Source organism: Phyllobates terribilis, unplaced genomic scaffold, assembly GCF_046119375.1.
Source record: "Phyllobates terribilis strain yellow unplaced genomic scaffold, ASM4611937v1 Scaffold_7__3_contigs__length_470593459, whole genome shotgun sequence".
In the NCBI taxonomy this organism is placed as follows: domain Eukaryota; kingdom Metazoa; phylum Chordata; class Amphibia; order Anura; family Dendrobatidae; genus Phyllobates; species Phyllobates terribilis.
In genome coordinates, this window is record NW_027362767.1 from 439,744,763 (window position 1) to 439,766,112 (window position 21,350).

The 21,350-nt window shown below is 49.0% G+C and overlaps 1 protein-coding gene across 2 annotated transcripts in view; it reads left to right on the top strand.

Annotated features, from left to right (window-relative positions):
• Nucleotides 1–21,350, top strand: part of DACH2 (dachshund family transcription factor 2) — a 359,667-nt gene that overhangs the window by 289,434 nt on the left and 48,883 nt on the right. For both annotated transcript variants that reach the window (XM_073642174.1, XM_073642175.1), the window contains one exon: nucleotides 364–438. In XM_073642174.1, coding sequence (XP_073498275.1) covers nucleotides 364–438 — 75 coding nt within the window. The remainder of the gene's footprint in view (nucleotides 1–363; nucleotides 439–21,350) is intronic.

The window sequence follows — 21,350 nt, forward strand, 5'->3', positions numbered from 1 at the left end:
ACAATGACTGATAACACAGGATCCACCATTCACAATAGGTGATATCACAGCTCACCTCCTCCTCCTCCTGTACAATGACTGATAACACAGGATCCACCATTCACAATAGGTGATGTCACAGCTCACCTCCTCCTCCTGTACAATGCTTTCCCTTTCTCATCCATTTCCTGTTGCCCCCTCCTCCATCCTAATCTCATACTTTGCTTCTATCTTTACCCCTGGTAGAATCCCCCCCCATTTGTGATTGCCGTCTCCACCACCTTCCCCACCTTCTTCTCCACTCTGGATTCTCCTCTTCAGTGTTTTCTTATGAGACGCTTCGTTGTTCCCTTACTGACCTTCCATAACATCCTCTGTCTGCAGCCATATTACCCCGAGACGGAGACCTCACCGATCAAGAGATGGGACCCAGTATAAAGAAGATGATGAAAGAGAAAGGTAAGAGACCCCCGGCACCAAATCTGTTATCACCTACCCCTGAATATATAAACTATAATCCCACCGCCACGCAGGGCTCGTCCCGCCTCCGCGCAGGTCTCGTCCCGCCTCCGCGCAGGTCTTGTCCCGCCGCCGCGCAGGTCTCGTCCCCCCGCCGCCGCGCAGGTCTCGTCCCCCCGCCGCCGCGCAGGTCTCGTCCCCCCGCCGCCGCGCAGGTCTCGTCTCCCCGCCGCCGCGCAGGTCTCGTCTCCCCGCCGCCGCGCAGGTCTCGTCCCCCCGCCGCCGCGCAGGTCTCGTCCCCCCGCCGCCGCGCAGGTCTCGTCTCCCCGCCGCCGCGCAGGGCTCGTCTCCCCGCCGCCGCGCAGGGCTCGTCTCCCCGCCGCCGCGCAGGGCTCGTCTCCCCGCCGCCGCGCAGGGCTCGTCTCCCCGCCGCCGCGCAGGGCTCGTCTCCCCGCCGCCGCGCAGGGCTCGTCTCCCCGCCGCCGCGCAGGGCTCGTCTCCCCGCCGCCGCGCAGGGCTCGTCTCCCCGCCGCCGCGCAGGTCTCATCTCTGCACCTGCTGATCATGTCGGATGATTACACAGATACAACAATCGTTCGCTGTCTGTGCACATACCAGTTTGCTGTTGAGTTTTGCTGCAGCAAAAACCGGGTAGTTTTATGCTACCGTGATAACAATTGTGGGAAAGCCACCTGAGCCGAGACCCCTGCGCTACATGTGAATAATCACCTACAATTCAAACTATTTCCTGTGTTACATTTTATGCAAATAACATCAATGTACCAAAAAAGTGACATCATGTGTAACATTCACCAACAAGCGCGAGAGCGGAGCGCTGCGTCCCTGATTGTCCTGATTAGTCGGCCAGATAGTGATGGTGAGATGATGATGGGATGATGGGAATGAACGTTCTGTTACTTTCTAATAGACTTCTGAAGTTCTCCACTCATCAGGGATCTCTGCTCGCTGGTAGTGAGTATAAACCATTGTGGTTACATCCACAATAACTGAACGAATGCAATGTGACACATTGTATCCAACTGGTCCATTGTAACGAGCCCTCAGCTCTGTGCTCAGGATGGGCCCTGGTATATAGTGCCTTCCACCGGTCCAGTATTGAGCCCCTTATTTATAAAGAAACTGCAGGAATATACTGCAGTAATTACTCGACCTCTTAGTTTCTGTTTTTTCTTTTTCCATATTTATTTATACGTTTTTATTTTTTATATATTTACTGTGGAGTTTTATGTAACAGTTTTTCTTAGCCCTAACCCTCTGTACACAGGGGTGAGCTGATGATTTCTCTCTTTCTAACCCTCACCCATCCCCAGCCACCTCTAGATAGGGTTAGAAAAAAAAACGCTTTTTTAACTGAATGAAGACCATATGGAATTTTGCGTCCCCTTATGCCGCTCCCCTGGTTCCCTCACGGCTCCCATCCCCCGATTATTCAGTGTCTGCACAGTCCCGGGCGTTCAAGGTGACCTCTCATTATCCGGGGTCCTTGTTATGCGGCGCACACGGCGCTCAGGAGTATCGACTCGTTCTCCGCGACGCTGCGAGATGTGATTAGCCTTTAGTTTTGTAAATGGGAATCTTGACACGGAGTCGACACGTCAGCACTCTGTACCCGGCGGGGTCCGCGCCGCGCTGTTACATGTCAGTCTGGAAGCCGGACACTCACAGCGTTCATGGCAAGAAATATATATTCGGGGGTCCGTCCACATATTGGCGCTGGCAGCCATGTTCACAAGCCGCGGCGTAAGTGGAAATTGTACACGACATTAAGCAGACGATGCAGAATTAATCAGCGGGTTCTGAGGGGGACACCGTCATTACATACAGAAGTTACAATTCAAAAATGCAAAAATGTGGAAAACCCCTTTAAATATTTAAAGGGAGTGTCCACATTTGAGCACACAGGAACTAGCATTGGAGCGGTTTCTTTTCTTCGTCCTTAATTCTGCGCGCTCCGGGTATTTCAGGGCCCAGCAGTGCATTGTGGGAGATGTGGTGTTTTCAGGGAATTGTGAATGCAGCTTTGGATGTGACCGGAACATAAAGTTTTTGCAAAGTTCCTGTATTCAGATTTCTAACCGCCCAATGCTGAATTCATTATCGAAACATGTGAATCACAATGAGGAATAAAGCGAAATAAATCCATAAATTACACAATCGCTGTAATAAATTTGTGCCCCCCCCCATTGTAGTTTTTTTTATAGCTTGGAATCTGAAGCGAAGGGATCACCATTTATTAGGTGTGACAGGTAAGCGCTTTACACCATGGCGGAGAACATATGTCCTCACATCTGCTTTCAGTAATATCATCATGATTTTAAAAGTGATTTATAGCGGCGTGAATCGCCGGCTCCGCTGTAACGTACACATCTGAGGAGGAGCGACGAGCCGGACACACGGAGAGAAGACGAGCGGGGCCCAGCCGCTCCTGGGGGCCAAACCTCAGCTCCTCATCTGTCTGCTGACAACCAAACCGTCCATACTGTGAGGTTGTCAGCCCCCCGTCCCCCTCGTATAATGGTGTGCTCATCGGCGCACTTATCCAGGCTCAGCGACTGTCTCCATTCTTGAGGCTGATGACTCCACTGGTGCAGAGAATACCTGGGGGTGGGGTGTATTCTTGGGGGGTGCCAGGTGCAGCATCGCCTGGTGGGATCCCGCGGCCTCCGCTGTGATAAATGATCATATTATCTGTTTTTTATGTGCGCCGACTCCGAGGGTCTCCGAACCCGACATTGGTAAAAAGAATCAAGTTATTTAAGACAAAATGATCCTTAAACAGGTGCGGCGGCAGCGGGGGTCCGGTGATCCCTCCCAGGACGGCAGTTTACATGAATATTTAGGATTTCTGTACAGTGATACCTCCAGATGGAGCGTAAACGGGGAGAAAATCATCATGGAAGCTGAAGAAGTAACGATAAAACACGTGGCGTCCATTACAGCGCCATTCTCTCCCCCCAAGAAGAGATGAGATACAACGCTGCTCATTGTTCTTTAATTGTTGCTAATTAAATAGAAATGGACGACCGCGCTCCATGTTGTAGAGGAGATGTAATGTGCGACTGTTGTCTGACTTTAAATCACGGCCTGATTTTTACTTTGGAGTTGCAGTTTCAGTTCTGCAGCCTCAGAGCGGGAATCTCCCAGCATGCATTGCTTGTCCATTGTCCGCAGTGAGCTTGCGCCGGTGATTTGCCTCCTGAGCAATGTCGTCTTTACACCAGATACTGAGAACAGGATCTGCTGATAAGATGCTGCTTCTAAAGACTGCTTCTAAAAATAAAAAGGCAGAATTGTGAATGCAGCTCTGAAGTTTCTGCAGTATGTGTCTAAAATTCTCACATGCCCTTGCTCTAATTCTTTGCATTTCACAGACAAGTTGTGGCTTTTTCTCCATTGTTCCCAACACAAAGCACCAAATATCTGTGTATCCCGGGAACGGCACCTCTGGGGCTGAGTGTTCAGCCTTGTTCTAGAACATTCAGCAGCACCTTTCACCTCATAATACAATGTTGCAGATCTGTCTCATTGCGATGTCTCGTGATACAATGTTGCAGATCTGTCTCGTTGCGAGGCCTCATGATACAATGTTGTCGGTATGTCTCATTACGAGGTCTCGTGATACAATGTTACAGATGTGTCTCGTTGCGAGGTCTCGTGATACAATGTTTCTGATCTGTCTCGTTGCGAGGTCTCGTGATACCATGTTGCAGATCTGTCTCGTTGCGAGGTTTCATGATACAATGTTACAGATCTGTGTTGTTGCGAGGTCTCGTGATACAATGTTGCAGATCTGTCTCATTGCGAGGTCTCGTGATACAATGTTTCAGATCTGTCTCGTTGCGAGGTCTCGTGATACAATGTTGTCGGTATGTCTCATTGCGATGTCTCGTGATACAATGTTGTCGGTATGTCTCATTGCGATGTCTCGTGATACAATGTTTCAGATCTGTCTCGTTGCGAGGTCTCGTGATACAATGTTATAGATCTGTCTCTTTGCGAGGTTTCGTGATACAATGTTGCAGATCTGTCTCGTTGCGAGGTCTCGTGATACAATGTTACAGATCTGTCTCGTTGCGAGGTCTCGTGATACAATGTTACAGATCTGTCTCGTTTCGTGATACAATGTTACAGATCGGTCTCGTTGCGATGTTTCATGATACAATGTTACAGATCTGTCTCGTTGCGAGGTTTCATGATACAATGTTACAGATCTGTCTCGTTGCGAGGTCTCGTGATGCAATGTTACAGATCTGTCTCGTTGCGAGGTTTCATGATACAATGTTACAGATCTGTCTCGTTTCGTGATACAATGTTACAGATCGGTCTCGTTGCGATGTTTCATGATACAATGTTACAGATCTGTCTCGTTGCGAGGTTTCATGATACAATGTTACAGATCTGTCTCGTTGCGAGGTCTCGTGATGCAATGTTACAGATCTGTCTCGTTGCGATGTTTCATGATACAATGTTACAGATCTGTCTCGTTGCGAGGTTTCATGATACAATGTTACAGATCTGTCTCGTTGCGAGGTCTCGTGATGCAATGTTACAGATCTGTCTCGTTGCGAGGTCTCGTGATACAATGTTACAGATCTGTCTCGTTGCGAGGTCTCGTGATACAATGTTACAGATCTGTCTCGTTGCGAGGTCTCGTGATACAATGTTGCAGATCTGTCTCGTTGCGAGGTCTCATGATACAATGTTGCAGATCTGTCTCGTTGCGAGGTCTCGTGATACAATGTTGCAGATCTAGTTCAGGCTTCATTTCTTAGTAGCTTTGCTAAATGTTATTTACGTTCTTCAGATCCATTTTGAATTGTAATCCAGATATTTGTGATCTTGATCCGGAGACGACCTCCGCGTGGGGCAAACACACGAATGGCGTCTTCATCACGGAGGAGATTGTTAATGCCGCAGATCATTGCCATGAAGTAAGAAATTCAAGTGTAATAGTCCTGGGAGCAGCCATAATTATCACTTTATATAGGGGTCGTCTAAGAGGGGCGCGATCAGATGCTTGAAATAAACGTAAAGAGGAGAGCGGGAATCAGCGGAAGATTTCAGCATCTCGGCTCCATCACTTTCTGGATGATGCGGAGAAACGGCCGCACTTATAACATTATAATATAATGGGAGACTATTACTTCACTTATAGAAGTTTAGTGCTGTTCATCCAGAGCTCTCTGCTTCATGAATAGAATGCAAAAGTTATAGTGAAATCTGACACTTACACCCCTGGTGTAGGAGAGGCGAAAGTAATCCTACAAGGTCACCAGAATGGCAGTGTTTGGGGTCAATTCTCAGCTGGGCTGGATGTTTTTTTTGTACTGTAAAATACATATATTGTTGTCCAGGGAAAAAATAGCTACTTTTTTAATCCTTATCTTTTATTGTATGTAGTTTTTTTGTGGGGAGTTTAAAAGATTTTTGTTTAAAATTCATGAACCTTATTGCACCTTTTACGAAGAATTTGGTGCTAAAAAACGAAAACGAATATAACGAGAAAAAAGAAAAGCGACTTTAAAAAACAAAAAAACAAAAAAAAAAAACACGATTGATGAATCGAGCCCTTCATTTCCAAATTGTGGGGAAATCTTTCACAAAAGTAGGATACATTTACATAATTTTACATAAACCCTTCCGTGACGCGGCCGCGTTTTTACAATCATTCGAGCAGTGTAACCTCCTAATGTGTTTCCAGGAGTCGGTTTGGAAAGTTTGACAAACTTCCAGGGAAATCGCGATGATATTTCTGTTTAATGTAAAACTTTTTTTTTTTGCTTTCTAAAAAAGAAATTGTCGCCAACGAAAGCCTCGGTGCCAGGTAAGGGCCTCGCACAAAAGTAACCTTGTGTTTTCCTACAGCATAAAGCCCCCTCCTTCCTCGTTCTCCGTCCCCGGGGGGCCACTCTCAGAGAGGTATAAACAGGAGCGTACAAGGTGGCTGCATCTGCTGGGGATCTGCGTTTCCCTTTTATAAAAGTTCCTAAATGAGCTGAGAAGAAGTGATTATAAAGCCGCGCGCTGATCTCAGATAGGAGCGGGACGCCGTGCTCGGCTTTGAGATAAGAACTTGACAAAACCGTGTAAAAAAAATAAATAAATAAATAAATAAATAAAAGATGCAAAACATTTTACTTCTGAAAAAAAAAAAATTTGAGATTAACATTTCCTCTGTCGCGTGCCAAGATTTCCGCGCATTTGAACCGCGAGCAGTTGGCTCCTTTTCAAAACCGATAAATAATGATGTTTGCGGCAGAAGCAATTATCCTAAAAAAAAAAAATCATTTGAAAGGACGCGGCGCCTTTCTGCCGCTTTATAAAGACAACATTCAATTTCTAGAGAGCGCGCGTTACATATGGGGCGTGAGAGCGCCACTTACATCTCGCAGCCAGTTCTTAAAGGCTCCGGCTCATTGATGTGCGCAGAGCGGCGGCGCGCCGGCGTTTCAAGTTCCATTTCCGTGACACCGAGCTTTTTAATCGTTCCGTCGGCTCGCTTGACATCTGTTAGAGCGGATTCGGGAAAACTTCTGCCTTTCCTCATTTTCGGCGACTGTTTGAAACTTGTACTTATGTGTGAGAGGAAAGTAATTAGCGCTAGGCATCGGGGCCGCTTAGCCCACCCCCTGGGCATTGGGAGACCCCAGAGACACATGGAGAGCGTAGCTTGCTCGATATTGTGCTGGGACTGTCCGCTGTGAGAGAGAACTGAATCTCCCCATCAGACACAGAGCGGTGACCCGTGGGGGCTGGCGGCAATTCTCACATTACTTTTTTGGTTCTCTGGGGTGGGCTGCAGGGGCAACATACAACTTGTGCAGCATGGGGGGCCCTAGAGCTGAGGGGGCCACATGCAGATCCAAAGCAGCCTGCAGCTTCTGTCACAGCCACATAAAGTGGCAGTTAAGGGCCCGTATACTGTGCTTGCACAGGGGCCCCGTCCGGCTGTGTCAGATCCTCATGGGCAGTGTCTGTGCTTTGTCTTTTATCCACAATTCCCCCATTTCCTGACATTTGTATTTTCATCTTTGGAGTGCAGCTACTCGCCTCCTGTGGTATGATACGGCACAGGGGTCTTTGCTGGTGGCCCCTCTTCCAAAATCGCAGCAATTGGGGGGGGTCACGTTATAAAAGTGCTTTTTCACGCTGCTGCACATCATCGGGCTCGTGGTTTTTGGATTCAGCAAAAGTCATTCTGGAAGTTACAAGTTATCCAAAATCTCCAACTGGGACTTGTGTATTGCAGGACTGATGGGATCCTCTAATATGAGGGAATATACCCAATATTGTGTCGGAGCCGGGACCCCCAAAGACCCTCTGTTACACTGCCCGGTAATGCACACAGGTTCTTGGCCACAATAAAGAACCTTTCTGAAGTGGAGATGTGGAGAATGCCGCTACATTGTATCCACTGGGTTCCGCTTATTTCCAGAGATGGGGTCCAGCGCTGACCTCCGTATTCAGGGGGCGTCTATAGCAGCCCCCCTCATGTATAAATTTAGGCTCTAGCCATACTGAATACTGTGCCCAATGACAGCAGAAAATCCAAAGTCCTCCATAGAGAAACCTGACTACTTTTCTTTCATGACGCCCATAAAACATGATCAAGTTGTAAGCGCTCATTTACAAAAGGATCGGGCGACGTTCTGCCACGAGATGCGTCCAGGAATCGGCATCATCGCCTGTAAATAACGAGACCGCTCCGTATCGGCAGAGACGGCCGTGAGCGCACAAAGCGCGGGTGTAAGTGTATAGAAATACAATTAGGCTTCATAAGATCCGCGGACGGTGGGATCCCGGCCAGCGCGGATTACAAATCACCGCCACCGAGAGGCCGCAGGACCGAGATGTTCTCCCTCCGAAGGCGGAATTTATTATCGTGTGTAAATTGATCTTGGACGCCTTTCAGTTGCCATTGCTCTTAACTCCCGCGCCCGACAGACACGCAACGGTGCGATTTACTCGCTGTAATGGTCAAACCTTGTTCTGCGATAGAAGCCGCTGCGAAAGCCACCAAGAACAACAGCAATGTGTCCACAGAAAGGTCTCCAGCAGCACAGAGTATTTCAGGAAAGAGGTGTGCTGATCCAGTGGGAAATCAGGAGTCACACCGTTTCTCTCAGCAGCGCAGAGTATTTCAGGAGAGTAATGCTAGTGCTGATGTTGTGGGAGGTCACAGGCTGAGAGTTACACAGAAGAGGATTGTGCTGGAGGTTAAACAGTTGAAGGAGCAGGAGCCCCAGTAGCACAGAGTATTTCAGGAAAGAGGTACGTTGGTCCTGTGGAAAGTTACAAACTGATAGTTACATAGTCCAAGGTGCAGACGGGATCTGCGGCACAGAGTATTTCAGGAGACGATGGTGCTGATATAATTGTAGGAAGTTACACAGTTGAAGGAGCAGGATCCAGAGCAGCACAAAGTATTTCAGGAGATGAGTGTCCTGTTGTCCAATATATATCATAGACTGAGAGTTCCGTCCTGGAAGGAGCAGGGTCCCCAGCAGCACAGAGTGTTTCAGGAAAGAGGTATGAGTAGAGTTATAAGCAGCACAGAGTATTTTAGGATATAAATGTCCTGATGTCTAACATGTCACAGACTGAGAGTTCCATCCTTGAGGGAGCAGAGTCCCCAGCAGCACAGAGTATTTCAGGAGATGATTGTCCTGATGTCATAGACTGAAAGTTCCATCCTTGAGGGAGCGGGGTCCCCAGCAGCACAGAGTATTTCAGGAGATGATTGTCCTGATGTCATAGACTGAGAGTCCCATCCTGGAGGGAGCGGGGTCCCCAGCAGCACAGAGTATTTCAGGAGATGATTTTCCTGATGTCATAGACTGAGAGTCCCATCCTGGAGGGAGCGGGGTCCCCATTTGCACAGAGTATTTCAGGAGATGATTGTCCTGATGTCATAGACTGAGAGTCCCATCCTGGAGGGAGCGGGGTCCCCAGCAGCACAGAGTATTTCAGGAGATGATTGTCCTGATGTCATAGACTGAGAGTCCCATCCTGGAGGGAGCGGGGTCCCCAGCAGCACAGAGTATTTCAGGAGATGATTGTCCTGATGTCATAGACTGAGAGTCCCATCCTGGAGGGAGCGGGGTCCCCAGCAGCACAGAGTATTTCAGGAGATGATTGTCCTGATGTCATAGACTGAGAGTCCCATCCTGGAGGGAGCGGGGTCCCCAGCAGCACAGAGTATTTCAGGAGATGATTGTCCTGATGTCATAGACTGAGAGTCCCATCCTGGAGGGAGCGGGGTCCCCAGCAGCACAGAGTATTTCAGGAGATGATTGTCCTGATGTCATAGACTGAGAGTCCCATCCTGGAGGGAGCGGGGTCCCGAGCAGCACAGAGTATTTTAGCACTCTTACATCCTGACCCGTGCTGTTGCGGCTGCTGCTGCAGCGCGCGGCGTCGCCCTTGTCTCGGTTTGTCGGAGGGCTTCTTCATTACTTTCCGCAGATAATGCTCGGCCAGCAGTATTATTGTTGCGATCGTCTCTTGGATCCTGATCGCCGGGTGATTGACAGCTCTGGCAGTTAGTGAATGAAGACTGACAGTGTAATATAGAAAATGCAGCGTTCACAAAACTCCGGCCTGAAGTTTTTCCATGACGCGGCATTTTTTATTGTGAAGACGGCGATTTTTTTCCTACTTTGATATAAATGTCTCATTTTCTTTCCAGAGCGACATATTTGTTTTGCTCAATAAAGAAGGACGTTGTTTCTGAAGTTGAATTTATTTAACCCCTTTTGTGCCGGAGCTTTTCTCCATAACTTGTGAGAAGCTCTGATGGAGGGATCCTCTGCAGGGGATAATGGTCCCTCCGACCTCCAGAGTTGTAATCTGTGTGCCATATATGAGCGATGGTGGATTGTATTAGGGTAACTGTCTTATGTTCTCCCCCCTGCCCCCACCGCACTATACCGTCTCCCTTATTATAACCTGTGTCCATAGTACTATAGACTGTAGTGTCTATGGCACGGTCAGCGTGGTGGATTCATCTGATTGGATGGATTGCTGCAAAACTCATTTAGCTAAATGAATCCGTGGATTCACGTGTAATCGTCTCTGGTGGTCCCTTCGAAATCCAGAGAACTAACCCAGCGGGCGGCAGAATGTCACATGTTGAACCTCCTTTCTCATCACTTAGTTTAGAGTCGAGGTGCTCAGTTGATCCCCAAACTTTGGAGCCTTCAGCTCAATGGTGGATTCTCTGGATAACATCATCAGATGGGGAAACTAGAGGAAATATGTGGAAGCTGAAGACAGAGGCAGAGTGTAACTCACACCAGTAACGGTGATGTAGCCGAGGCGAGTAGGTGACCATGATGTAGTAGTATGTAGTATAGTGCCACTAGTCTGGATGGCAGACAGCAATCTACGGATTGGTACCAATAATGTCACACAGATGAATTTGTGATATGGCAACTGTGGTTAGTAGGGTGGTCAGTCAATCCAGGGTTAAGTAACGGTAATATAGCAGAGGTGAGTAGGTGGCACAGTACTGATATAGCAGAGGCGAGTAGATGGTACAGTACTGATATAGCAGGGGTGAGAAGGTGGTACAGTACTGATATAGCAGAGGTGAGTAGGTGATACAGTACTGATATAGCAGAGATGAGAAGGTGGTACAGTACTGATATAGCAGAGATGAGAAGGTGGTACAGTACTGATATAGCAGAGGTGAGTAGGTGGCACAGCACTGATATAGCAGAGGTGAGTAGGTGATACAGTACTGATATAGCAGAGGTGAGTAGGCGGTACAGCACTGATATAGCAGAGGTGAGAAGGTGGTACAGTACTGATATAGCAGAGATGAGAAGGTGGTACAGTACTGATATAGCAGAGGTGAGTAGGTGGCACAGCACTGATATAGCAGAGGTGAGTAGGCGATACAGTACTGATATAGCAGAGGTGAGTAGGCGGTACAGCACTGATATAGCAGAGATGAGAAGGCGGTACAGTACTATAGCAGAGGTGAGTAGGTGGCACAGCACTGATATAGCAGAGGTGAGTAGGTGATACAGCACTGATATAGCAGAGGTGAGAAGGCGGTACAGTACTGATATAGCAGAGATGAGAAGGCGGTACAGTACTATAGCAGAGGTGAGTAGGCGGTACAGCACTGATATAGCAGAGGTGAGTAGGTGATACAGCACTGATATAGCAGAGGTGAGAAGGCGGTACAGTACTGATATAGCAGAGATGAGAAGGTGGTACAGTACTGATATAGCAGAGATGAGAAGGCGGTACAGTACTGATATAGCAGAGATGAGAAGGTAGTACAGTACTGATATAGCAGAGGTGAGTAGGTGATACAGTACTGATAATGTAGCAGATTTGGGTACATAGTACAGTAATGTCGGTCAGTAGGGTGTCAGTAAATCCAGGGTTAAATAACAGGTGAGTAGTTGATATACACTGCTCAAAAAAATAAAGCGAACACTGAGATAACCCATCCTAGATCTGAATGAATGAAATATTCTCATTGAATACTTTGTTCTGTACAAAGCTGAATGTGCTGACAACAAAATCACACAAAAATCATCAATGGAAATCACATTTATTAACCAATGGAGGCCTGGATTTGGAGTCACCCCCAAAATTAAAGTGGAGAAACACACTACAGGCTGATCCAACTTTGATGTAACGTCCTTAAAACAAGTCAAAATGAGGCTCAGTATTGTGTGTGGCCTCCACCTGCCTGTATGACCTCCCTACAACGCCTGGGCATGCTCCTGATGAGGCTGAGTATTGTGTGTGGCCTTCACATGCCTATATGACCTCCTTACAACGCCTGGGCATGCTCCTGATGAGGCTGAGTATTGTGTGTGGCCTTCACATGCCTATATGACCTCCTTACAACGCCTGGGCATGCTCCTAATGAGGCTGAGTATTGTGTGTGGCCTCCACATGCCTGTATGACCTCCCTACAACGCCTGGGCATGCTCCTAATGAGGCTGAGTATTGTGTGTGGCCTCCACGTGCCTGTATGACCTCCCTACAACGCCTGGGCATGCTCCTGATGAGGCTGAGTATTGTGTGTGGCCTTCACATGCCTATATGACCTCCTTACAACGCCTGGGCATGCTCCTAATGAGGCTGAGTATTGTGTGTGGCCTCCACATGCCTGTATGACCTCCCTACAACGCCTGGGCATGCTCCTAATGAGGCTGAGTATTGTGTGTGGCCTCCACGTGCCTGTATGACCTCCCTACAACGCCTGGGCATGCTCCTGATGAGGCTGAGTATTGTGTGTGGCCTCCACGTGCCTGTATGACCTCCCTACAACCCCTGGGCATGCTCCTGATGAGGCTGAGTATTGTGTGTGGCCTCCACGTGCCTGTATGACCTTCCTACAATGCATGGGCATGCTCCTGATGAGGCTGAGTATTGTGTGTGGCCTCCACATGCCTGTATGACCTCCCTACAACGCCTGGGCATGCTCCTGATGAGGCTGAGTATTGTGTGTGGCCTCCACGTGCCTGTATGTCCTCCCTACAACCCCTGGGCATGCTCCTGATGAGGCTGAGTATTGTGTGTGGCCTCCACGTGGCTGTATGACCTCCCTACAACGCCTGGGCACGCTCCTGATGAGGCTGAGTATTGTGTGTGGCCTCCACGTGCCTGTATGACCTCCTTACAACGCCTGGGCATGCTCCTGATGAGGCTGAGTATTGTGTGTGGCCTTCACATGCCTATATGACCTCCTTACAACGCCTGGGCATGCTCCTGATGAGGCTGAGTATTGTGTGTGGCCTTCACATGCCTATATGACCTCCTTACAACGCCTGGGCATGCTCCTGATGAGGCTGAGTATTGTGTGTGGCCTCCACATGCCTGTATGACCTCCCTACAACGCCTGGGCATGCTCCTGATGAGGCTGAGTATTGTGTGTGGCCTCCACGTGCCTGTATGACCTTCCTACAATGCATGGGCATGCTCCTGATGAGGCTGAGTATTGTGTGTGGCCTCCACATGCCTGTATGACCTCCCTACAACGCCTGGGCATGCTCCTGATGAGGCTGAGTATTGTGTGTGGCCTCCACGTGCCTGTATGACCTCCCTACAACCCCTGGGCATGCTCCTGATGAGGCTGAGTATTGTGTGTGGCCTCCACGTGGCTGTATGACCTCCCTACAACGCCTGGGCACGCTCCTGATGAGGCTGAGTATTGTGTGTGGCCTCCACGTGGCTGTATGACCTCCCTACAACGCCTGGGCATGCTCCTGATGAGGCTCAGTATTGTGTGTGGCCTCCACGTGCCTGTATGACCTCCCTACAACGCCTGGGCATGCTCCTGATGAGGCTGAGTATTGTGTGTGGCCTCCACGTGCCTGTATGACCTCCCTACAACGCCTGGGCATGCTCCTGATGAGGCTGAGTATTGTGTGTGGCCTCCACTTGCCTGTATGACCTCCCTACAATGCCTGGGCATGCTCCTGATGAGGCTGAGTATTGTGTGTGGCCTCCACGTGCCTGTATGACCTCCCTACAACGCCTGGGCATGCTCCTGATGAGGCTGAGTATTGTGTGTGGCCTCCACATGCCTATATGACCTCCCTACAATGCCTGGGCATGCTCCTGATGAGGCTGAGTATTGTGTGTGGCCTCCACGTGCCTGTATGACCTCCCTACAACGCCTGGGCATGCTCCTGATGAGGCTGAGTATTGTGTGTGGCCTCCACGTGCCTGTATGACCTCCCTACAGCGCCTGGGCATGCTCTTGATGAGGCTGAGCATTGTGTGTGGCCTCCACGTGCCTGTATGACCTTCCTACAACGCCTGGGCATGCTCCTGATGAGGCTGAGTATTGTGTGTGGCCTCCACGTGCCTGTATGACCTCCCTACAACGCCTGGGCATGCTCCTGATGAGGCTGAGTATTGTGTGTGGCCTCCACGTGCCTGTATGACCTCCCTACAACGCCTGGGCATGCTCCTGATGAGGCTGAGTATTGTGTGTGGCCTCCACGTGCCTGTATGACCTCCCTACAACGCCTGGGCATGCTCCTGATGAGGCTGAGTATTGTGTGTGGCCTCCACGTGCCTGTATGACCTCCCTACAACGCCTGGGCATGCTCCTGATGAGGCTGAGTATTGTGTGTGGCCTCCACGTGCCTGTATGACCTCCCTACAACGCCTGGACATGCTCCTGATGAGGCTGAGTATTGTGTGTGGCCTCCACGTGCCGGTATGACCTCCCTGCAACGCCTGGGCATGCTCCTGATGAGGTTGCGGATGGTCTCCTGTGGGATCTCCTCCCAGACCTGGACTAAAGCATCCGCCAACTCCTGGACAGTCTGTGGTGCAACGTGACATTGGTGGATGGAGCGAGACATGATGTCCCAGATGTGCTCAATCGGATTCAGGTCTGGGGAACGGGCGGGCCAGTCCATAGCTTCAATGCCTTCATCTTGCAGGAACTGCTGACACGCTCCAGCCACATGAGGTCTGGCATTGTCCTGCATTAGGAGGAACCCAGGGCCAACCGCACCAGCATATGGTCTCACAAGGGGTCTGAGGATCTCATCTCGGTACCTAATGGCAGTCAGGCTACCTCTGGCGAGCACATGGAGGGCTGTGCGGCCCTCCAAAGAAATGCCAACCCACACCATTACTGACCCACTGCCAAACCGGTCATGCTGAAGGATGTTGCAGGCAGCAGATCGCTCTCCATGGCGTCTCCAGACTCTGTCACGTCTGTCACATGTGCTCAGTGTGAACCTGCTTTCATCTGTGAAGAGCACAGGGTGCCAGTGGCGACTTTGCCAATCCTGGTGTTCTGTGGCAAATGCCAAGCGTCCTGCACGGTGTTGGGCTGTGAGCACAACCCCCATCTGTGGACGTCGGGCCCTCATACCACCCTCATGGAGTCGGTTCTAACCGTTTGTGCAGACACATGCACATTTGTGGCCTGCTGGAGGTCATTTTGCAGGGCTCTGGCAGTGCTCTTCCTGTTCCTCCTTGCACAAAGGCGGAGGTAGGGGTCCTGCTGCTGGGTTGTTGCCCTCCTACGGCCCCCTCCGCGTCTCCGGCCTGTCTCCTGGTGTACTGGCCTGTCTCCTGGTAGCGCCTCCAGCCTCTGGACACTACACTGACAGACACAGAAAATCTTCTTGCCACAGCTCGCATTGATGTGCCATCCTGGATGAGCTGCACTACCTGAGCAACTTCTGTGGGTTGTAGAGTCTGTCTCATGCTACCACGAGTGTGAAAGCACGACCAACATTCAAAAGTGACCAAAACATCAGCCAGAAAGCATTGGTACTGAGATGTGGTCTGTGGTCCCCACCTGCAGAACCACTCCTTTATTGAGGGGGTCTTGATAATTGCCAATAATTTCCATCTATTGTCTATTCCATTTGCACAACAGCATGTGAAATTGATTGTCAATCAGTGTTGCTTCCTAAGTGGACAGTTTGATTTCACAGATGTTTGATTTACTTGGAGTTATATTCTGTTGTTTAAGTGTTCCCTTTATTTTTTTGAGCAGTGTAGTAATAATGTAGCAGAGCTGAGTCGGTGATACAGTAACTGCGGTCTGGTGGATGGTCTGGTATTTAGGGCTTGGTAATTATAACATACAGGGGTTGGGCATGTAGTACAGTCATGGTGGTCAGCAGGGTTGTCAGGCTATCCAGGGTTTGGCACCGGTTGTGTATATTGGCACAGAGGATAATCCTACTTAATTGTTGGTGAAAATTCAGCTTATAGCAGGTCTAAGTTTAGGCTTTGATAATACAACCAAGTTCAGGGAAAGTAACACCTAGACCTGGCATTGAGGAGAGCTGGCCCATTAAATAAAGTGCCCTGCAAGCTGAGTGTCCTGAGCGCTGTACAGGAGATCCCTTACATACTTGCCAGTCCAGCTGGAGGCAGATGTGGCGCTGGATGTGGGTCCATATGTAATCTAGACATTATAGGGTCGGATTTGGTTACTTTCAGCCCCCAAATTGCCTCCACATTTCTGCTGGCTCCTCATTGGTCCTGGCTGCAGGACCCATCTCCCTGCTGGTTCAGCTTCTGCACGAGCCTCTTTCACATGACATAGTCTTTTCTCCAGGCATTGTATAGGAAGCCTGCACATCGTGGCTACAGCTTTGTATGTGACTAGAGTAGACCTTTGCCATGCTGTGATGTGAGATCGATCCTCTGTCCAATGCACATTACGTAAGTCGCAGAGCTGAAGTTCTGGGCCATTGTGCACGGTCTTGGAAACCTCAGTATCTTCCTCTGTAATTTAACCCTTTAAAGAAGTGAACGGCGGCGCAGCCATCAGGAGCGAGGTTCTCCTTGTGATTTCTGGAAATCCGCTTTGAACTTAATTATTGATGCAATTTGTTTTGGCGTAAGCCGCCGCGTCCACGTGAATTTGTTTTCTTAATGCCGTCGTCTCCAGAACAGTCGCTCATAAACGGCTTCTCATTAAAAACAAAAACACAAAAATGTCTTTATTTATGTAGTGAAGTTTTTGATGATTATTCTCTAATCACATGAAATGACTCCTCAGTCACCGGCGGCGCCGAGCCGCCATCATTTACTTATTACTTTATCTTCTTTTGAATGTTTTTACTTTCGCCGCTTCTTCACACGAACATCTAAGACGTCCTTGTTCTTGTAACACAACTCAATGGAAACCCGCAGAGACCCCCATTAGTGACAGGGAGGACGAGCAGCGGAGGTCTTCACAGGACGGGCTGCAGCGTGCAACAGACACAGATTAGTTCTCGGGACGCAGATTCGGACATGAACCGTTCATATCCACAAGAACTTCAGAAGATATTCAGGTTTCCAGATCATCATTGTCACATTGTATCTCCTTATTGTTGTGTCCCTAGTCACATCCAGAGCTGCAGTTCTCTCCAGTATTGGTGCAGTCTGGACTCAGTGTTACTGTGTTACCGCTTAATTTAGCATTTAGGTAAAATAATCTGTGTATTCTAGAAAACTGTATGTGGTAACAATATGGATTTTACCCAATGGACCCAATGAACCATCAAATGCAATTACTACATGGCAGCTTAGTGGGTAGCACTATATGGTGGCTCAGTGGGTAGCACTGTATGGCAGCTCAGTGGGTAGCACTATATGGTGGCTCAGTGGGTAGCACAGTACGGCAGCTCAGTGAGTAGCACTATATTGCGGCTCAGTGGGTAGCACAGTACGGCAGCTCAGTGGGTAGCGCTGCATTACGGCTCAGTGGGAGGCACTGAATGATGGCTCAGTGGGTAGCATTATTACCATGCAGTGCAGGGGTCCAGGCTTTAAATCCCACCGGGGACGATTGGTTTGTATGTTTTCAGTCGGACCCCCAGTGATCATCCGCTGTCCTATGGGATAATGTGATTTTTGGACAATAACCCTTCAATCACATTTTTGGAAATGACTTTGTTGGTTGCACTGGTGGCCGCCTGCGCTGCAGGAATGACGCGGGTGATGGAGTGATGCATTAGATGCAGCAGGGGAGCCACATGGTCATTATTGATATAATGTATCCGTGCAGGTAAAATGTAACCGAACATCAGGGCAGGAGAGCAGAGAGCCGAGGCTGAAAACCACAGGTATGGGCCAGGACAAGGTTGGGCAAGTGGCCTGACTGTGGCACTCCCTGGTACATGTCGCTGCCTGGCGGTGGCGCTCCCTGGTACATGTCGCTGCCTGGCGGTGGCGCTCCCTGGTACATGTCGCTGCCTGGCGGTGGCGCTCCCTGGCGGTGGCGCTCCCTGGTACATGTCGCTGCCTGGCGGTGGCGCTCCCTGGTACATGTCGCTGCCTGGCGGTGGCGCTCCCTGGCGGTGGCGCTCCCTGGTACATGTCGCTGCCTGGCGGTGGCGCTCCCTGGTACATGTCGCTGCCTGGCGGTAGCGCTCCTCAGCACACGTGACTGGGGACTGGTTTTGGATTTCTTGTGGCCCCGGGACCCTCTTGTTTGTTGTCATTATATATAAAGTTGTATGATAGTCGCCGTCCCCACATATCAGGGACTTGGTTCATTTCCCCTCCCCAGGACTTGATAAATTGTCGCATTTCTCGCCGTTTTTACTTCCTCTCATAAAGAGAACGATAATTTAGTCTTTTCTTTTATCTGGAGACATCGCGGCTTTTTTTCTTGCCTAGTTTGTTCTGGTTGTTAATTTTTCTGTACAATGAAGTTGGAGGTTGGCGATGATGTCCTGGAGGCCGCGGTCACCACATCCGAGCGAGGAGATCAGCGAATACTCAACACGCAGGTCACTCGCTGCCGGTTAATGGCGCAGCCCCAGATTATTTTATAGCTCTTTTATTACTGTTTTTTTTTTCTCATTGGACACTTAGATAAAACTCGTCCCACGGCTCAGATAATCTGTCTTATGCGGCGCCCGTCGTATGTGGAGCGACGCAAGTCTTATGTGGAGCGGCGCACATCGTAGAGAGCAGTGTGGTTTTTTATCACGCTGCCGGCCATCAAATAAAGAGAGATGGTGCAAGGTAAATGCTCACGTAAATTTACCCAGTGACAAACATTGGTCCGTTTGCTGCCTGTTGTGCACATGGACTGACGCGCTCTTCATCTCCTTGTGCCACTGGTCTACGAACTCTATTACACAGGGTAACATTCCTACTGTATGTCCACTCGCTGTATGTCTGCTTTTGTTGCCCTTTTTTACGTCTCCTTGCGTCACACGGTATACATCTTTGTGCTGTATGTCTTTGTCACTTGGTACGTCTCCTTGTGCCACGCTCTGTACGTCTCCTTGTGCCACGCTCTGTACGTCTCCTTGTGCCACGCTCTGTACGTCTCCTTGTGCCGCGCTCTGTACGTCTCCTTGTGCCGCGCTCTGTACGTCTCCTTGTGCCGCGCTCTGTACGTCTCCTTGTGCCGCGCTCTGTACGTCTCCTTGTGCCGCGCTCTGTACGTCTCCTTGTGCCGCGCTCCGTACGTCTCCTTGTGCCAGATCCTATACGTCTCCTTGTGCCGGGCTTTGTACGTCTTCTTGTGCCAGATCCTATACGTCTTCTTGTGCCAGATCCTATACGTCTCCTTGTGCCGCGCTCTGTACGTCTCCTTGTGCCGCGCTCTGTATGTCTCCTTGTGCCGCGCTCTGTATGTCTCCTTGTGCCGCGCTCTGTATGTCTCCTTGTGCCGCGCTCTGTACGTCTCCTTGTGCCGCGCTCTGTACGTCTCCTTGTGCCGCGCTCTGTACGTCTCCTTGTGCCGCGCTCTGTACGTCTCCTTGTGCCGCGCTCTGTACGTCTCCTTGTGCCGCGCTCTGTACGTCTCCTTGTGCCGCGCTCTGTACGTCTCCTTGTGCCAGATCCTATAAGTCTCCTTGTGCCGCTGTCTGTATGTCTCCTTGTGCCAGGTTCTGTACATCTTTAATGTACGATGTTGTGCACCAATATGGGGTGGCTGCTTCATGCCAGTGCCGCTTCGTGCTCTTCGTTCTCATACATCCACCCACTGACTTCCATTATAAAATGTTACATTTTTCCTTTGAGCATCAGTAAATGTAACAATAATAATTATGGGAAATTGTTCCATTCTTTACCCCGAAGAACACGTAATCTGGGATGTTACAGTTTTTGGATCTCTGACTTTGCCGTGGCCCGGTGACTTGGCTGTGGCTCGTCTTCCTGTAACCCCTCATGGGTCGTTCTCCAGGATGCCCCCAGTCTGCTCTTTGTGGCCGGGGGTGGGGGGCTCATTAGAGCAGCGCTGGGTCTGATCGCGGTCACCAACTTCTTCATCAGCGCACGGTTTTTGGCTACAATTTCAAAGCCTAATTAAAAGAAATGTAAAAAGGTGAAATACCAGACATGAAGCGAGACGGCGGAGCGTTTCCTGAGTCATCAGGGCTGCGGTAAGGGGCGTGTAAACTTCTTCAACTATTTGTTACTGCTCCAATATACCTAAAATAACACCTGAAGCAAGTTTAATAATGGTTTGATAAAAAAAATAAAATCTCTTCCCGTTTTGTGTATACAGCTTTCATGCTGAGTTATGTCTCTGTACTCGCAGTGTACATGTAAACCCGATTCTTAATTTCCACCAGTTTTATGTCACTTTTCATTTTTGGCTCATGATTTTTGCACCAAATGTAGCCAAATCGTGCGTTTAGTTCATGAATTTAGTGTAAAGCCCCAAATTTATTTATTTATTTTTTTACATCTGTAACTGGTTTTGCGACTTTTTAGCGAGAAAAGTTGCATGTTTTTACAAAATCACTAAAAAAAAAAAAGTGGCAAAATTACTGGCGTACAGGTAAGCAAATCCGCGAGGGTGGAGGGGTGTTCTGCTGCAAAGTTTGCGACTTTTTTTTTTTTTTTTTTTTAAATAAAAATCAAATAAATTAGTCTAAAACATCTGAAAAGCCGCATTGATGTAAAAATCCGAAAACTAAACCACAAAAGATGAAATGTAATAAAAGTAGGGGGCTGGACACGATGACCCCGGAGGTCACTTCTGACTCCAACATTCTATGATTCTATGAAAAGGCGCAAATTGTTTGATGAATTTGTCACAAGTCACTAAATGAGGGGAAATAGCGGCAAAAAATGGGTGGAAACGTGATGATGAATGGGGTCAGTGCTGTCTTCTCCTGCAGCCGTATTACTCCGCTGCCTACTCTGTAGGTACATGGCTCCGCACAGGAGCTTCATGCACAAAACAATCGATTTTAGGATACTCTTGTATTTTAAATCCACTAGATCAAAATGAGAAAAGTCTTCAGGATTGTTTAAGATGAGTTTTTACATAGATTCCGTGGTTCAGTTTTGATTTTCTTGCAGTACAAGGGAAGTATTTAACACAATCTTGTATTCGTCATATTGCTGAGGGTTTGCTACAATATATCGGAGTCGGTGAGAGCTGTAAATCCTGGAGCCCAGGACAGGAAAGAGATTTG